Source organism: Pseudorasbora parva, chromosome 24, assembly GCF_024679245.1.
Source record: "Pseudorasbora parva isolate DD20220531a chromosome 24, ASM2467924v1, whole genome shotgun sequence".
NCBI classification, from domain to species: domain Eukaryota; kingdom Metazoa; phylum Chordata; class Actinopteri; order Cypriniformes; family Gobionidae; genus Pseudorasbora; species Pseudorasbora parva.
Window position 1 is genome coordinate 11,621,794 of NC_090195.1, and position 18,433 is coordinate 11,640,226.

The following is an 18,433-nucleotide window of genomic DNA, read 5'->3' on the forward strand; positions in this document are numbered from 1 at the left end:
TGATATGTTGGGACACCTAATTCAGTTATATCTGTCAGGCAATATGTCTTTGAGTGTCTTTCCATAAATGCTTTAAAGCAACCAAGCACAGCTTTTTCTTTGCTGTCATAAAGCATTCCATCAGTTCGTTGCTAAAAACAATAAAGGCCTCCTCAACAACGCCTCAGTTTAGGGACATATAATCCAGATGTCTCTGTTTTAATCTTTTAAATGAAAGTGAGATATCCTTTCTTTTCTAAATGGGGCTTTTCTTTTAAGACACTTTTTTCTCTCCTTTCTGCATGTGTTTTCTGTCCAAGTACACTGACATAAACCTGTTTTGCTTTATAATGCTCTTAATTTAATATGTACGGTACTGTTTAAAAGTTTGGGGTCTGTGCAGTTTTTGAAAAGGTCTCTTATGCTCCTTGAAGCTGCCTTTATTGATCAAAAATACAGTAAAACAGTAATATTGTAAAATATTAAAATAGAAATGTTTACTATTGTAATATATATTAATGTAGTTTACTCCTGTTATGGCAACACTGAATTTTCAGCATCATTACTTCAGTCTTCAGTGCCACTTCCTTTACAAATCACTTTAATATGCTGATATGCTGAAAATGGGTGAACTCAATAGTTTAATAATCGTAATATTTTTTATGGAAACTAATATATAACAGGATTCCTTTCATAAAACGAAAGTTCGAATATCATTTATTTGATATCTTTGTAGCATTATAAAAGTCTTTTGGCAGTTTTGATCAATTTAATGCAGCCTTGCTGAGGCTTTTTTTAATTATACTGTACACTCTACAGATCTATCAACTATAGTAGATGAAATCCTCAAAATAAAAAAATATTGTAACTTACTGCAAAAGGTATTATATGAGACGATGTTCCCATTGATATCCCATGGCATCTCCATCCATTATGGACTACTGTCTAGAAGACAATATAAGCACACTCTAGGATTGAATTGGCTTCTGTGCTGCACCTACTCTATTTCATTTTAACAGAAGTGGTTTTAATCCGAAGCAACGTTTTCTTTGGTGCAAAATTCCCCTGGAGCCGTCTGGGGTTAATTGCCCTGCTCCTGGAAATTGGAATCAGGGTACTAAGTAACTCCCTAGTGCATGGATGGCTCATTCCATGGTTTGAACCAATGACCTCTAGGTAGTGAGCTCAGCACACATAAGGTCACATGGGATCTATGCAGGGCAGCAAGTTATTATCAAGGGTGTCTTACCTACAGATTTGCTTGATTAATCTTTCATTGTTTCACTTTTAAACTCTTTGAAGGCTCTGCCATCTCTTTTTCATCTTTCTTTCTCACTCTTGTTCTGATGTGCTGTGCTATGGGGTTAGGAATATATCCGTCGGCAGTTAGAAGAAGAGCAAAGGCAGCTGGAGATTCTTCAGCAGCAGCTTCTCCAAGAACAAGCTCTTCTGCTGGTAAACATTTCAACTATCACCTTTAAAGTACTTGCACTTCCTTTCTTTTCATCTTCTACACTTATGGCATCTGTCGGTCCCCAGTGCGCTCAGAGAGAGTATCGATTGTGCGAATTGATCTGGGGCGTTTGGGGTTTGTGGCAGCTCTGTTTGTTATTGCTCAGTTCTCTAGGAAATGATACTCCGGATCTACAGCTATCAGGGCATCGGTGGGATTAGTGTATAGATCCGTTGGGATCTTTCTAACCTCTGAAAGCCTCCAGTAATTTTTAGGGAGTATAAAGGTCTGACCCTGTTAGCATTATTTTGTCTCATGCAGGGCATCTGCTCCATAATTCCCTCAAATCTTGCTCTTTTCACCTCATTCTCGTGCTCCGTTATGTCTAGGAATATAAACGGAAGCAGCTGGAGGAGCAGCGTCAGGCCGAACGGTTGCAGCGGCAGCTTCAGCAGGAGAGGGCCTACCTGGTCTCACTGCAGCAACAGCAACAAGAGCCACGGCCTGCAGACAAAAAACAACTGTACCACTACAAAGATTCTGTCAACCCTAGTGACAAGCCGGCCTGGGCCAAAGAGGTACCGATACTGGTTAGGACCCTTACACAATTAATACTATCAATTATCTGATTAATCGCCATCTTCTTTTTAAGGATCGCAATACTGAGTCATAAAATCCTGAATGTGAGTTTACATTTAAAAAAATATACCGCTGAAATAATGGAAAGAAATGTCTTGTTTAGTTGGCTTTGTGGACTGCATGCATAACTATGATGCAATTCACAATCAACATGACTAATGATCCAGTTCTTTTAGTGATTCAAAAACCTACACCACATTAGTGTAGCCTGATTCACGAAATAAGTGACTCCTTATGATTTGGTTCTTGTTAGTGACTCAACCTACACAACGTTAGTGTAGCCTGATTCACAAAACCAATTACTTTTTTGTGAGCTTGTTCTTTTTACTGAAAACATACACAGCTTAAGTGTTGCCCAGTTCATAAGATAAAAGACTTGCTCAATTAGTTATTTTAACGAATAGATAGATGAGTTACTGGTTTGAATCTGAAACACTGCGCTGTATAATTTACAGCATTAAAAGATAGACGACAGGCCTTATTTATCAATCAAAACGAGAGTGGAAATCATCTTACGAAGGGTTCACGTGATTCATGAAACATTTGTATGCCGCCAATCTCATCGTACGAATAATCATGCGTTGATAAATGTGGAGGCTGAAAACAATCGTCATTTAAATTTCATGCCTCTAAAAATTCACGCTTTAGAAGCCTCGCCCTTTGAGTTTACAACATGAAGAAATGTAACCCGGCCAAGAAGATGAAGTAATCTCATGAATGAGAAATTGATCTTACTCCAAAAACAGCCATTAACCTCCTAATTGCAAACAATTATATTCATTTATTTGTATAGGAAATACCAGTAAAAATAAAACTAACATTAAACACTATTTCATTTCCCCTCACGCAATATATCCAATATACAATATATCCTTTAAATTTAACTGTTTTTGGAACAGTACATGAATGAAAAATAAGTAGTTATAACAATATATATTAAAATATGAAATAAAATACAAATTAGATAAGTTAGTCATAGTGGAATTCATTATAAACAACACATCAAGCCAAAATAAAAAAATTAAAGCAAAAATTAAACCGTATTGGCCTCATCTCTCATTTGGCACGAAGATATGCTTCCATATTTGCCATGAATTGTTAGGTTGCTAAACTATTAATCATTATGTAAAGGCTTTGTACTTTACTCGTGTTCCAATATCAGCGGAAAACTGATTTTTCACATGCGCAAAAAATGTTTTGTTTGAGTACGCAGATTTTTACACTGGACAACTTAATTTGAGCAGAGTAACTTTTATGTTTGACTGCATTTTAGTTTGATGAATAATAGCTTAAATGTCAAGTTAACATCCTCATGTTCTGTTGTTTATGCTGCTATTTGCGCATGTAAATCTTCATTTAATTTCTAATTTAATTCTAATCTTAACGGTTTTTGGTCGACTAATGAGCTTTGGTTGTTAGTCAGGAAAATAATGTAAATGATCAAAATTCTTTCATTTCAGTTCTCCGGCAGATTTGCTATTGCAAGTTCACGCTAACTCAAAATCTTGCGCTACCTCACACATCCATTTTGATAAATACCAAGTTTTGCGTGGAACGTCGTAAGCTTGTTTTGTAAATGAGGCCCATTGTCTTTGATATGAAAGCAAAATTAACATTATAACTGAAATATATGAATATGAATCTAATACAATTTAGCACTGAATCATGAGCTTATGAATCCGAAACAAACTGACTCAGGAATCTGTATTGATACCCAGCCCTAGAGTACTATCAAGATTCTACAGTCATTGATTGTAGACTTTATTAGACATTTATTTATGTCATTTTTTTGTTCTTAGATTTTGCTTTTTCTGTGAATAACTTATCATTGGTTTCAGGATCCATTGGTTGCTTTTTGGTTATTGTCCTCTGAAGCGGCCCTCCTTGCATCCTCAGTTTTGTGGGTCATATTCTGAAAGGTTTTATTGTGCTTATCTGAACACAGGTGATGGAGAGAGCTCAAAGTAACTCCCCTCGAATCCCTCCCAAGAAGCACCATTCGTTTAACAGTCCTGGAGAAAAGCGTGTCGGCCACCTCCTCCCTTCTGACCTGAACCCCTCTAATCAGCCCACGAGGCCCCCCTCATACCCAGCAGCCTCCCACTCGAGAGAGATGGAGCTGGTCGAGCCTCAGCTCAGGATAGTCAGTGGGCCGAACGTTCCTAGAATCCGCGTGTCTTGCGAGCCAGATCCATCCCAGCTGCTCAGGATGGTCCAGCAGCAGCGTGAGCAAGAATCCCGGGGACACAGTCCCGGTCGCTCCAGCAAAGGGGATGATATTGAGAGAGACTTATACTCAAAAGTCTCAAAGGTCTGCCTCCGCTAGCATGACTCTTTTTTTCATCATGACCTAGACGCTTACCGATCTGGTCATTTTGTATTATCAAAGAATTAATGCGGGGGAAATTATAGTGTTTCCGAATTTCTATCGGGGCGTTTGGATGATCACTTTTGGATTGCCTTGTCTCTGTTTTCCTCTTGTTCTCCGGGTGAACGAGTTCCCGTCTCACAGCTAGTTTGGTGGATTTTCTTCAGGCAGCCTCTACTCTCGCTGTCGTCTTGTTCTAATTTTCCGTAATCTTCAGTAATCTTCTCTTTGATCTCACCTATCGCTCCTTTTCTTCTTCTTAGAAAGCTGATTACAGAGGAGCAGGGGTTTGTAGGGTAAAGATGAGAGAGGTTTGGATGTGTTGGGCAACAAGAGTAACTTTAAACCAGTGGTCTTCCATTATTAAAGACAATATTTAAACAAATATTGGGCAAATAAATTGAAAGGGGAACAATGGTTTCTGCTTAAATCTTAATTTTTATCTAATTTAGCTCATTTTAAACCTTTTCTCTTTTCTTTTAATTTTTTTAACTCATTTGCCTATTACTTGTAGGCACAGACTGTGTTCTGAAGACTGTCATTTCAGATCCAAACCTCCCTCCATTCTCAGAAAATAAATGAACATGGTTTCCTCCCTAACATGGCTTTTTCTGTCTCAATGGACACTTGACTTCTAGTTTGTCCATAAGCGATTCTTTTCATGTCTGGAAATGCTTGTGAATGGTGCATGACAGTTTTGAAGCTTGTTCTTTGAAATTGAGAAGGCTATTCAGAAACAGATACTTTTCAGCATCTCCTTTAATATAGTGGACATGATGGACTAAACGTTTCCTTTTCTGACTTTAACTTGATGATATTTGGTTGCATGTTTCATCTTTGCTTATGGAGTCATTTCTATTGGGCTTGCAGAAGTGAACAAAAGATTATCTTCAGTCAAGCTCAGGAAACAGGTCTAAAAATATCTAAAATGTGTTGTAATGAGGCCGTCTCTTGAATTTAGGGCAGGAGGATTTTGACAAAGATTGAAAAACAATCTTGGGTGATTATGGGAATGCTAAAGAATAATAATATTGGGAGAGAAGGCTCTGTATAACCTTCTTAAAGTGTTAGTTTTCATCGCCATGTTATTAGCTGTTTTTATTAAATCTAGACTAATTTGTGTTGATTTTAAATTGTGTAATTTATGCAAACACACTGAACTGCCATCTTGAGCCACAAAAATTGGGTCATAATAAAAGCAAGGGTTTATTTTGGGTTTATAACTAGATTCAATAATTCCGTGTCAAAAGTTCACAAATCTAATAATTAATGAGAAAAAAGAAAAGATAGTTGGCAAGACATTTGGCAGGCACATGAATTCAGTTCCTTTTGTACATATATTTAAAGATGTGTACATATATACTACTGTTCAATAGTTCAGGATTAAAATATATATATGTACTTTTATTCAACATTAAATTGATCAAAAGAAATACAGGATATTTGAATGATTTATGAAGGATCATGACACTGACGACTGAAGTAATGATGCAGAAAATTCAGCTTTGCCATCACAATTAAATTTCATTTTAAAATATATTGAAATAGAAAAGTTAATTTAAGTTATAATATAGCCATTATAATTATAACAGTTTTGTATTTTTTATCAAATAAATGCAGCCTAGTGTAGATCTTAGGCTGTCTTTTTATCATCCTCTGTCCTTTGTAGTTTTGCAGTCCATTTTTGACTCCCAAGCAAAGAGGAAACAGATTGGTTGTGAAGAGTCTCATAGACATTAACATCCTCTCTGTCTGTCAGGTTGAGGAACGTTCCAAGCTGAAGAGCTCTCCGGCTCTCCAACACAAAGTGGCCAACCGTATTTCTGATCCCTCCCTCCCTCCCCGCTCAGAGTCCTTCAGCAGTGGAGGCATACAGCAGGCCCGGACGCCTCCCATGCATCGCCCGGTAGAGCCTCAGGTGCTTCTTGACCTCCTGATCTATCTTAACAGAGTTCAGATGTGTTGTGAAAAACACTGACCCCAAAGTTCTCCATTCAGATGGCGCACCTAGTTTCGGTGAAATCCCATGGCTCCTCTATGACCGGATCCCAGTCTCTGCATGACCAGACCTCTCAGGGCGTCTCAGCCTTCCAGGAGGGTCTGTCTCCTCACCGACCCCCGATGCCTCGCCAGAACTCTGACCCCACATCAGAAACCCCTGCCCCACCACCTCGCATCACCAGCCGAGATGACAAGTTTGACCGCAGCTCTTGGCTGAGACAGGAAGATGATGTCCCTCCAAAGGTGATAATCTGGGATGAAATGTGTTGTTCCTTCGCCAGGTCTTGACATTAACACCAATAACCACCAATTGCGGGTGGATATCAGCAGTTTTGTGTAACGCTTCACTCCTATATAGGCCTATATAATTTATATAGGCCTATAATAAATAGATTTTGCAATTGTAGTATTTTTAAAAGGCATATAGTGCAATGTAGTGTTGTCAAAAATATATTTTTAAAAAATGTCTATAGTGTATATTATATCAATAGTGAAATATCTGAAACTCTTCCAAAAATATATACACGATAGAATTACACAATTGATACACAGTACCAACTTGCTTTCTCGCTCTCATCTCTCAGACAGCGAGTTGACACACAAGCCCACCTCCCCTCACTCGTTTAATTTACTCCGGATGAATATTGTTGGTGTTACAGGGCTGCAGGAATCAGGAACGTAGTGTTACAGTGAACGTAAGCATGTGTCGCAGTATAAAGGAGTCAGGTCTTAAAGTGAGAGCAGCTTGATAGACCTGCCAAATTATGAGATTATTATTATGAAATATTAAAAATATCTATATGGCCGTTTTACCTTATGGTATTGATGTCAAAATTGTGACCAGTGAAAATGCTGAGTGGCTAGCTATGGTCATACTCATTTTTTACTAACTTACGCAATGGTTCTCAACTGGTGGATCTCAGGTCTTTTCTGGTCTGGTTACAGAAAGTGGAAAACCTTGTGTAATATAATAATAATAATAATAATAAATTTTATTCATAATGCACTTTATATTAAACAAAATCTCAAAGTGCTACAGAATTTAAAAAAAACAATCAACAACAATAAATAAATAAGTAAATTAATAAAATAAAATAAATAAAACTGAAAAATAAAATAAAATAAAGAAGTAGCAAGTCAATTAAAAGCTCTGCTAAAAAGGTGGGTTTTAAGACCACGCTTAAAAGCATCTATAGTCTGTGGAGTCCGCAGGTAGTCAGGGAGAGCATTCCACAGACTGGGGGCTGCCGAGCAGAAGGCCCGATCTCCCATAGTACGGAGATTGGCTGTGGGAGTTTTAAGGCGATACAGAGAAACAGAGCGGAGGTTACGAGTGGCTGTTTGTGTGGTGAGGAGTTCCTTGAGATAGGAGGGAGCATCACCATGGATGCACTGGTGGGTAAGGAGAGAGATCTTGTACTCGATCCTGAACGACACAGGAAGCCAGTGGAGTGATTTTAGAATGGGGGTGATGTGGTCGTATTTGCGCACCCTCATGAGGATCCTAGCAGCGCTGTTCTGAATACACTGCTGCCTCTGGAGATTTTTGAATATGAAGGATAATAAAATGTAACTGACCCTATGATAGAGCATAGTTAGGATTATGCTAATTAAATAGGCTTGTCAATGTTAAACAGGGAAGAGAAACACTTTTTATATCTTTTGTAAAAGGCTGAGCATCCAACTATAATATTTTGGCACGAATATTGTAAATATATAAGATTAAAATACAAAAAGTATTATATTTGAATATGGGTTAACTTAAAAAACGTATACATGGTTTTAGCTGGTTATATTATTTTGTGCATTATTTTATTTATTTATTTATTGTCATATTCATCCTTTGTTATTTATATAATGATTAGCACAACTTATGGAGTTTGTGACCACAATAATTTCAGTTATAACAATAATAACCTACGAATAACCTGATCTGTTTCATTATCTGTTGGATCGTCACTTGATGCCCCAATGTGAAATCTGCTTCCTAAACCAAAACCAGTTGAGATCCACTGCTATACAGTGCATTTTATTAACTAAATGTGATATAGGATTTTTTTTTTTATGTTTATTTTTTATTTTATTTTCTAAAGTGCATCTTAGCAAAGTAACATCTGTTAACATGCTTCAGGTGCCCCAAAGGACCACTTCCATATCCCCTGCGTTGGTGAGGAAAAATTCTCCAGGGAATGGACCAGGAGGACTGGGACCAAGAACCGGAGCACATCTGATCCGAGCCAGGTATATACATCCCACACATGTTGAGTTAAACTGTATCAGAACAAATTCATCTTAATAATGTCAGATAACTGATAGAAAGGTATGTAATGGATTACAATCAACCAATCAGCTGTCAGCTGTTAAATTTCAGTACACAATTATATACTACCAATTGAGATCAACCAATGACCAATCATTGCTTTGGTCTGTGGTGTAAAAGGTCGCATTAGCAATTTAAGAAAAAACACTTAAGCAAAGCATGGTCAGGTCAAAGTGTCTGAATAATTTATATGTATTTGTATATATTTATTTATCTGAACCCCTTTAACCCTAAATGCCAGTAGCAAGTTAATCATTCTTCTACGATCCAAATGACAAACTCCACATCTTCCTTGTGTCCTACCGTTGCCACAGTAACCCAGACCTGCGGATTCCCATGGAGTCGGCTCTCCAGAGAACCAGCAGTGGGAGTTCTTCCAGCTCTAGTACGCCAAGCTCTCAAGGTGGCTCCAGTGAGAGGAACCGATTGGGAGGTGAGAGACCCTCGGGAATTTTCCCTTAGCCTGAGCACATACACTAGGCCTCTGGACACCCAGTCTTGACATTCGATTGTTTCCATAGGCTCCACTAAACCTGAGGGATCCCCAGCTGTGTCCCAAGAATCCAAACCCAAAAACCAGGAGGAGAATAGGGAGGTGACTAGACCCAGCCGACCAGCGGTGAGAAACACATTTCCCAAAATGTATTAAAGTATAACTCTGCTTCAAATGTTTCTGCTCTGACAGGGCTGGTTTCCGAGACCAGGATAAGACAAAAATGAAAATATCTAACCCTAAACTAACTTCTTTTTAAGACCTCTTTAACTATCTTTTTAAAATCTGCACTGTTTTTTTAATTACTCAGAGTTGCTGATGTTTTTTTCCAAATAGGTCTTTACCTTCAATTAAAGACTCCATTAAATCAAACTTAGGGTGTTGTGGCTTTTAGTCCAAATCTATATTCTAGATGTAAGCCCTTCAATATGACCTGCCCAAACTTCCTGTTTCAACAGAAAGTACGTCAACACGGCAAAAAAAAAAAAAAACATTTCAAGCTATTTTATGGGGTCTTTAATATATCTCCAGTAATTCAAATCTCATTTGAGCTAACCTACTCCTAACCTTTCGATAACCTTGACCTAGCTTAGCTATGTAGATGTTCACATTTGGCTCAAGAGTTAAAAAGACTGTCTCACTTTGTTATTAACTAATTTCCTATTTAACATTTTGTCTAATCCGCTCAAATTGTTCCTCCACTCGTGGTTCTCTATTTTCAATTCTTTTTCTCCAGAGTTATAAGAAAGCCGTAGATGAGGTTAGTGACATCCTCTCACTTTGTCTCTGCCCATTTTCGTGCTCCTTACATTCAAGCACTCATTCGCTGCCTGTCCTCATCTATTTCTGTCACTTGCCCTCTCATGTCCTCAATCGTTCTCTCATCAATATTTCACGCCATTTCTCATTCCTTAACTCCCCTCCGATCCTTCTGTCTGACGGTCTCCTTCACAGCTTCAGACGCCGTGTCAGTCACCATCATTAGCTGCACATTTCTCCATCTCACCAATTTGTCACAGTCATTCACAGTGTCCGTAATCCTTGACTCCATCTCAGTTTTCACTGTTACCTAGGCAACAGCTGTCTTAGGCCAAGGAAAAGGGATATAACATGTTGTTTTTTTTGTTAAAAAAGGACCCTGCAATTATTGAAGTGATATAATTATGTAGCTATGTAAAATATTCATTTTAATTGACTTTAATCAGTAGACCTTTTATTTAATTTGACGTGAAACGAAAATGAGAGAATTACAGAGCATTCAATGATGTCTCAAGCGAACAATCGTTTGTGCAAGTCGTTTGTATTATCATTCATACATAGTGTCATATTCAATGCAAACAGGTGAAACAAATTTGTGTAAATTATTTGTAAGACCATTCTTGTGTAAATTGTCACATTCACGTACAATTTTTTTTTTCCCACAATAAAAACGTCATTATAAAATTGAGGTTGAACCACTTGGGTCACATGGATTACTTTAATAATGTCTTTCTTTACTACTTTATGGGTATTAACTCTTTCCCTACAATTGACACTATATTTCATAATTTATGAGACAATGCTTCCCTGCCATTAATGCAATTTTCCGTTATTTATGAGACACAGCTTCCCCGCTTTTGGCCCAATTTGTTGTCATGTATGAGACAAAATTTCCCCACCATTGCAGCAATTTTTTCGACATTTTATGAGACAACGCTTTCCAGCAATTGGCCCAATTTGCTGTCATTTATGAGAAGACGCTTCCCTGGCATTAATGCAATTTTCCGTCATTTATGAGAAAACATTTCCCCACCATTGGTGCAATTTTCCGTCATTTGAGACAATACTTCCCCGCCATTGTCGCACTTTTCCGTCATTTTTTTTCAACGCTTCACAGCCATTGATGCAATTTTCCATCATTTATAAGGCCATGCTTCTCCACCACAGGCACAGAAAAAGCAGAAACAAGCGATAGCATATGTAAGCAGATGCAAATGTAAAATAACACGATCATCAACATTTTAACAGCGTATAAATGAAATCCAAACTGCCTAACATTACAGAACAAAATGTCGACCCAGGATAGGACTGTAAAGCTTTGTGAGTGTTGACGGACTCAGTTTGCTCCATCTATGTTTTGATCATTGTTCTGAATCCGATCCAGACATAATCTTTGACAAAAACGAAATTTTTCTCAACTTATTGCTCAGTGTTGCTTTTTTTTATGAAACTTGTCCACATTCAAAAGTTGATTTTAAAAAAAAAAAGAATTTATGAAGCTGGAATAAAACGGTTTGTTTAAATTTCTGATTTTATTAAAAAAGATCATCATTTGTTTTTCCGAAGTAAAAAAAAAAAAAACTCTTGCATAATTCAGTGAGAGATGATCAGAATGAACTTTTTACATTTTGTAAAACTGTTCTTACATAATTATATATATATATATATATATATATATATATATATATATATATATATATATATATATATATATATATATATATATATATATATATATATATATCAGACATTATTTTCAGCTTCTCAGGTAATCAACAGTATGACACATTGAATGTACTGTACTTCTGTTCCTCAACCTTGTTTTCAGTTGTGTCAAATTAAACATGGCGTTTTTAAACATAATCCTGCACTTTGCTTTGGATTTTTTACAGCATCACACTTCAGGTGTTAGTCAAAAATGGAAATTAGCATCTCTTTCAAGCATTGTTTAAATATAAGAGCACAAGATTTGACTTCTGGTTTCTCAATGACATTTTCTCTCTATCTGGCTGCCTGGTGGCCTGTCAACAGGAGGAGCTGGTAAGACGGGCACAGAGCTGGAGCTGCTGATTCCTACTAACCTTCTGCATGCAGGGCACAAGCCTCAGGAACAACCCCTAGTTCTGCTTCAGTTCTTCAATCTTCTGGTCTATTATTTCTCTGACTTGTGCACGTGATGGTTTATACAGTTGTGCATCATTCTCTGAAATGATGGCAGATGTTTTTATCCCACCTTCAAAGTTGATTTGTAAAGCTTTATAAAATGTTTTACTTGATTTGCTTATCTTTTCCTTATTTATTTGTTTCTGGTAATCTCTTCGGTGCCATTTACATGACCTAAATGTGCAAAACGAAGTTTATTGTGAAGTTTACTAACATATAAATTATTGTAGCATATGCTTTTCACAGGCTTAAAACATGAAATGCTGTTTATATGGATTCATTGTTCGCTGGAGGTCAAATCAAGCAGGTCAAGGCATGAATGAAACCTTATGCATCTTCTCTTTGTCTTTCTCTCCCTTCTCCGACCTGGCCTGTCATTCCCTGCCCTGAAGGACCTCACTGCTCTGGCCAAAGAACTCCGTGAGCTGCGAACCAATGAGGAAACCAACCGGCCACCTAGGAAAGTGACGGATTATTCCTCATCCAGTGAGGACTCAGAAAGCAGTGAGGAGGAGGATGGAGAAGGCGGGGCTCACGATGGAACGGTGCCTGTTAGTGATATTCCGCGCATTATGTGAGTGTTTTCACACATCAAAACTGCAGATTTTTCTTTTTTTTGACATTTAGTCTGTCAGATGCAGGTATTTTTATATGCTTTTATTGTATTTATTAATATTTTGAAAACTATTCTATTTTTTATAATTTTAGTAAAATATCTAGCTTCTACCGGACTGCCTTCAGTATTCAACTTACAAAAAAGCTGAACTGGTACGACAAAAGTGTTTTGAACTGCGGTCTGCTTAAAGCTAGATATTTTATTTTATAAACTTTTAAATATGGATATTTTTATTACACAAACCATTCACTTCAGAAGAGCTTTATTAACCCTCCGAAGACTTGTGGATTACTTATTGACTTATGAATTTGCCCATGGTTTATTTTACAGCATATTAAATACATCACATAGACATATAACAGCATTAAAATACTTTTCATCCTATATCATCAACATTTTTATCCTATATCAAATTTTTTGTCAGTCTTTTAAAGACAGCTTCATCATTTATAGAAGTCATTTATGTTAAAGCCCTGCATTTATGCCCGAGCCCGACGGGCCCCGACTTTTTTTACGCCCCTCGGGCCGGGCTTCGGGCCAATTTTCACGTCATACCTAAAACGCGGGCCGGGCTTCGGGCCTTTTTATAGGCTTCTCCTTCGTTTTATATTTATTTTATCAATTAAAAGGAACAATGAGTTCTGCGCTGGTGGAAACAACACGAGACCATAATAGCTAACGCGACTGTCAAGATGGCTCGCACAGTGTTCAGAGCATAGGTTCAGAGTCCGCGCCAGCAGCAGCAGCTTGCGTTTCTTCAGCGCGGAGACACACTGCAAGCGTGGAGTGAGCGTGGCGTTTCTGTTGCGTGTCATCCGCGGGGCGTCTGGTGCTATTAATGTACAGGGAAGCCCTATACTTCATGTTAAATATAAATATATTGCCTATTGATACAGCAAAGACAACTTCGGCAGTAGCCGGCCCATACCATATCCATGGTATTGACGGCAAAAAAATAATTCGTTCTGTATTGACTGGTTTAATATTTCAAAATCGATAATTAGGCTATGTTGTTTTTTATTATTACAATTAGGCCTATCTGCATTTATGTTAACCTACAGACTTTCAAACATGAAAATGTCATTATGTGTCACAATGTGTTATGGGCTATATGTTGTAGTCAGATAGATATGATGGTGTTGCAACACGCATCGCCGCAAATTACTAATGCAAGCCAACGCAAATGGCCGTACATGAAACTTAAAATAAGTCTAAGATAGTCAAAAACACCATCATCTTCAATAAAAATGAATGAGATGAATGAGATCATTATCTTACCAGTGCGTCGCGCTCTCTTATGTGGTATTTGAATCTGAAATAAGCTGCTGAATAAAATGCATCTTAATCTTTTGCTTCCATTGCTGTAAACTCCGTTAAATGAGCAAATACCCCGGGAATTGAAGATGGGATTTATATTCATTTGCGTAGGTGTAAGGTAGGCTATAAGACAACCTGCATGTGCTTTTTTTATTTTATTTGTTTAGCTCCGTTTGCGAGAGCCGCGAGCAGAATCAGCCTGCCTCAGCTCGTCAAAAATGCCTTTTAGGCTACTGGTGGTAATAGTTGGCGAAATTAACTAACATTGTGATGCTTGAAGTGTTTTATGGATTTTATTATAGGCAAGACAAGTCAAGAGTTGATTTGAGAGACTAAATTAATTAAATATGCGGTTAACTCACTGTCGGCCGCTGGCCGCTTTTGGTCGTCACTTAAAAAAATTAAAACTTTAATTTAACAAACAAAAAAATGCTCTAAACATTTTTCTAAATTAACTTAATAAAGGAACGAAACGAAAAATAACTACTTTGACATTAAAAACAAAACAGAACTATTTTAATGGCTGCAACAATGTAAAAAAAAAAAAAAAAAAAAAAACGGGCTCCAGTCGGACTCGGGCCAGAATTTTGATAAGCTGTCGGACACGGGCCGGGCTAGGGCCTCAGCGTCTCGGGCCAGGGCCGGGCTAGGGCCTAGATTTGAGGCCCGTGCAGGGCTCTAATTTATGTGTATTTTTTTGTCCTATTTTCCCAACAGGCCTTCTGCTGGCCAGGGTGGCACTGACTCACTGGGTAACCAGGAGGATTCTCATGCCAATGATTCATTTGGTAAAAATTCACAAGACAGCACCCTGATGATGCGAGAGGTAGGTGCATCTACGTAGACGGGTTCCTTTCCTGGTCAGCGAAAACTCCTACACTCATTACTCTAGTTTGTCAGAGTTTTATTTCTCCTTTAGTTTACCCACTCATGTTTATTTTTGCCTTGGTTAAGTCTTATTTTGTTGGATTATATTTTGGTATTTCTTTTACCTTCTTCTGATTTCTCCATCAAAATCTCTGGTCAAGCTTGTCGCACACTTGCTGAGAGAGACGAACTTCATGCATTTCCCAAATAGCTCTGCAAGATGGCTTAGCCACGCCAGGGGCCTCCAGTAGTGTAGCCCTACTCCTCTCTCTGTTCCTCTCTGCAGACGTTTGGGGAAAGAAAGCTCGGTCATGCCGAGAGCAATGGTTTCCCCGGTAACTTCAATCTGCCCGATCTAGTGCAGGAAAGCCACTCGCCTGGCGAGGGCCCTGGGCGGCATTCTAGCGGGCTGGACCTGGACTCTGTGGCTGAAGTAGGTGACGGACAAGCCTGTTAGAGCCACCCTGCACCCCAACCCTCAAATTTCTAACCCGACACATCTAATCCATCCCCATTCAATTCAGATGCAGATGTTTATCTGGTTGTAGATTCACTGAAGCCCAGATCTCGTCATAACTTACATTCTTTTCCTTGGTTTTACTTTTTTTTGTTTTGTTTCATATTTATTCTCTTTATTTCATTCGCTATAATTTTAAGCTTACATTTTTTGAAACCATTAACATGGAGGGACAGTGGCCTTTCAATAGTATGCTTTCTGCCCTTTAACCCATTTTCCCTTCTCTTAAGTGCCCTGATTTTGTGCTTTTACTGCAAAAATGTTTTTATTAATCAGTATTTTTTCTATTTTTAAGTGATATGTAAAGGTTATTTTAACAAGATTATTCACTTAAAATATACAACAGTAGGAAAGTTTTGGGTTGGAAGAAGTCTAAATGCTTACCAAGGCTTTATTTATTTGATCATAAATAAAGTAAAAACATTAATATTGTGAAATATTATTGCAAATTTAAATGACTTTTCTGTTCTATGTATCATTACTCCAGTCTTCAGTGTCGCATGATCCTTCAGAAATCATTCTAATATGCTGATTTGGTGCTTTATTATTATCAATGTTGGAAACCATAAACAGTATTAACTTTTATAAACAGTATTGCTTTTTAATCAGGATTCTTTGATAAATATGAAGTTCAAAAGAACAGTTTATTTAAAATAAAAATATTTTTAACATTGTATTTACTGTCACTTTTGATCAAATTTGTGTTTTTTCCAAATAAAAGTATTAATAGTATTAATATCTTTTATAAATAATACAATAAATAATAATAAATTAGACAAAATACTGATTAGATAAAAAAAGTTTGCGGTGCTTGCTTTTCCTGCTAACATTTTACAATAAATGAACCTTTCTAACTTTAGTCAATCATTTTGAGATTTTTGTGGATGCTTGTTTCTCACATCATGTTTCTTCATGTTGGCAGTTTGGGATGGGGAGTGGATCTAAAGCCTCCTTCACACCTTTTGTGGACCCTCGAGTGTATCAGACTTCCCCCACAGAGGATGATGAGGACAACCCTGCCTCAGGTGACTTATCCATGTCTTATCCAGCTTGTTCACTGAAATAGTTACAGTGTCCTTTTCATTAGTGGAAATGCTCAGAATTGTGCACCAGCTCACCGATTGGCACCTTGTTGATGGGGAAAACAGGGGTGCTAATATTTCACATGCTTGACCTTTTATGATGTTTTTATTTGGCCACACAGCTCATTTTGCAGACGAACTCATGCGGCAGGAGCAGGAACAGGAACAAGCTCGATTGAATGAGGCTCGGAAGATTTCTGTTGTTAATGTCAATCCCACCAATATCCGGCCACACAGCGACACACCGGAGATCCGCAAGTACAAGAAGCGCTTCAACTCTGAGATCCTGTGTGCTGCGCTGTGGGGTGAGTTTTTTTTCTAACTTTATACTCCATCTGTTACTACTTTAGAGTAGCATAAATGCCTTCATATCACTTCAGATCCATATTATGAACTTCAAATCATTTTTGAATGTTGTAGGAGTGAACCTGCTGGTAGGAACAGAAAATGGACTCATGTTACTAGATCGCAGTGGTCAGGGCAAAGTCTACAATCTGATCAACCGTAGGCGCTTTCAACAGATGGACGTCCTGGAGGGTCTCAATGTCCTGGTCACCATATCAGGTGAGTTCAACTATCTAGTTGACTGGACAAAGATCTGTTTTGTTTTCGTTTTTGTTAGATCTTTGTATTATCTGTATGTAATGAGAGGTTCATAATCCCTATTTTTTCACAGGCAAAAAGAATAAACTGCGGGTCTATTATCTGTCATGGCTCCGAAACAGGATACTTCACAATGACCCTGAGGTAGAAAAAAAACAAGGATGGATTACTGTTGGTGACCTAGAGGGTTGTGTCCATTATAAAGTCGGTATGTCCTTTGGTCATTTTGGACAAAAAGTTGTTTTTATACCTAAATTTACTTCATCAATCCATCCATCTATCCACCTATCCATCTGTTCATCTATCATCAATCTATCCACCTATCATGTTTCTATCTGTCTGTAAATGTCTGGTATTTTCCAAAAATGTTTTAAAACTTACTAACATTATCATCACATGTATTTGTTGTTCAACAGTCAAATATGAGAGGATTAAGTTCTTGGTGATTGCATTGAAGAATGCAGTGGAGATTTATGCCTGGGCTCCCAAACCATACCACAAATTCATGGCTTTTAAGGTAAGACTGGACATCTGGTCCAGTTAGAACACTTTTTACCCCTTTTAGGAAGAGCTACTGTGTGATTGTCCCCATATAGTCGCAAATTCATCTTTGATCACCAAAATGGCATATTTGAATGCTTTTTCCTCTGAAAGATGTCTTCATTCCTTAAAATAGCTTGACTGTAACACCCTTACTTAATTTAATATAAATACTGATTAGCCCCACCTCCACTCACTCACACCAGCTCTGAGACCCACTTGGCCAACTTCCCTGTAGTAAACGCTGCATAATGGTATCGCTCTTTACAATGTCGGACACATAACGGTAATTAATATTATTATCCTTTTGCTTGACTACATTATCAGACAGCTAATAAAGTGTGGCTAGTGTTACACAGACCATGTTCCCGTTCGTCTTCTCTAGACAGCTGCCTTCTAAAAATCAGTATCCTTAGAAATGCTTTCAGAACATTATTGGAGAAAGGCATATAGGTCATTATAGCGTCGTAATGATCATCATACACCTGCTATATTACGATTTTTCATATCAACAGAAAAATATACCAGGATAACCTGGCTACTCTAGAGACTACTTTTAAAGAAAAATCACTCAGTAGTGGTGTTGACTGTTCTAAAAAATGTATTTGCTTATGGTTTGTCTTAAAGCATATTAAAAACACCACATGGAGATATAAACATTAAAAACTTGATTTTCACCAAAAGGGGACTTTAACTAAACTGCATTACTTTATATA

At 37.7% G+C, this 18,433-nt stretch overlaps 1 protein-coding gene across 5 annotated transcripts in view; it reads left to right on the forward strand.

Moving 5' to 3' along the window:
- Positions 1–18,433, forward strand: part of tnikb (TRAF2 and NCK interacting kinase b) — a 66,863-nt gene that overhangs the window by 40,082 nt on the left and 8,348 nt on the right. The window contains exons 14-31 of one of the 5 annotated variants that reach the window (XM_067435352.1): positions 1,348–1,434; positions 1,822–2,010; positions 4,017–4,382; positions 6,199–6,357; positions 6,438–6,683; positions 8,572–8,681; positions 9,075–9,193; positions 9,282–9,379; positions 9,990–10,013; positions 12,044–12,052; positions 12,568–12,749; positions 14,826–14,934; positions 15,262–15,408; positions 16,415–16,517; positions 16,697–16,879; positions 16,995–17,138; positions 17,251–17,385; positions 17,594–17,694. In XM_067435352.1, coding sequence (XP_067291453.1) covers positions 1,348–1,434; positions 1,822–2,010; positions 4,017–4,382; positions 6,199–6,357; positions 6,438–6,683; positions 8,572–8,681; positions 9,075–9,193; positions 9,282–9,379; positions 9,990–10,013; positions 12,044–12,052; positions 12,568–12,749; positions 14,826–14,934; positions 15,262–15,408; positions 16,415–16,517; positions 16,697–16,879; positions 16,995–17,138; positions 17,251–17,385; positions 17,594–17,694 — 2,511 coding nt within the window. Of the gene's footprint in view, positions 1–1,347; positions 1,435–1,821; positions 2,023–4,016; positions 4,383–6,198; positions 6,358–6,437; positions 6,684–8,571; positions 8,682–9,074; positions 9,194–9,281; positions 9,380–9,989; positions 10,014–12,043; positions 12,053–12,567; positions 12,750–14,825; positions 14,935–15,261; positions 15,409–16,414; positions 16,518–16,696; positions 16,880–16,994; positions 17,139–17,250; positions 17,386–17,593; positions 17,695–18,433 lie in introns of all 5 variants that reach the window. The other 4 variants (XM_067435353.1, XM_067435354.1, XM_067435355.1 and 1 more) reach the window with 4 other exon arrangements.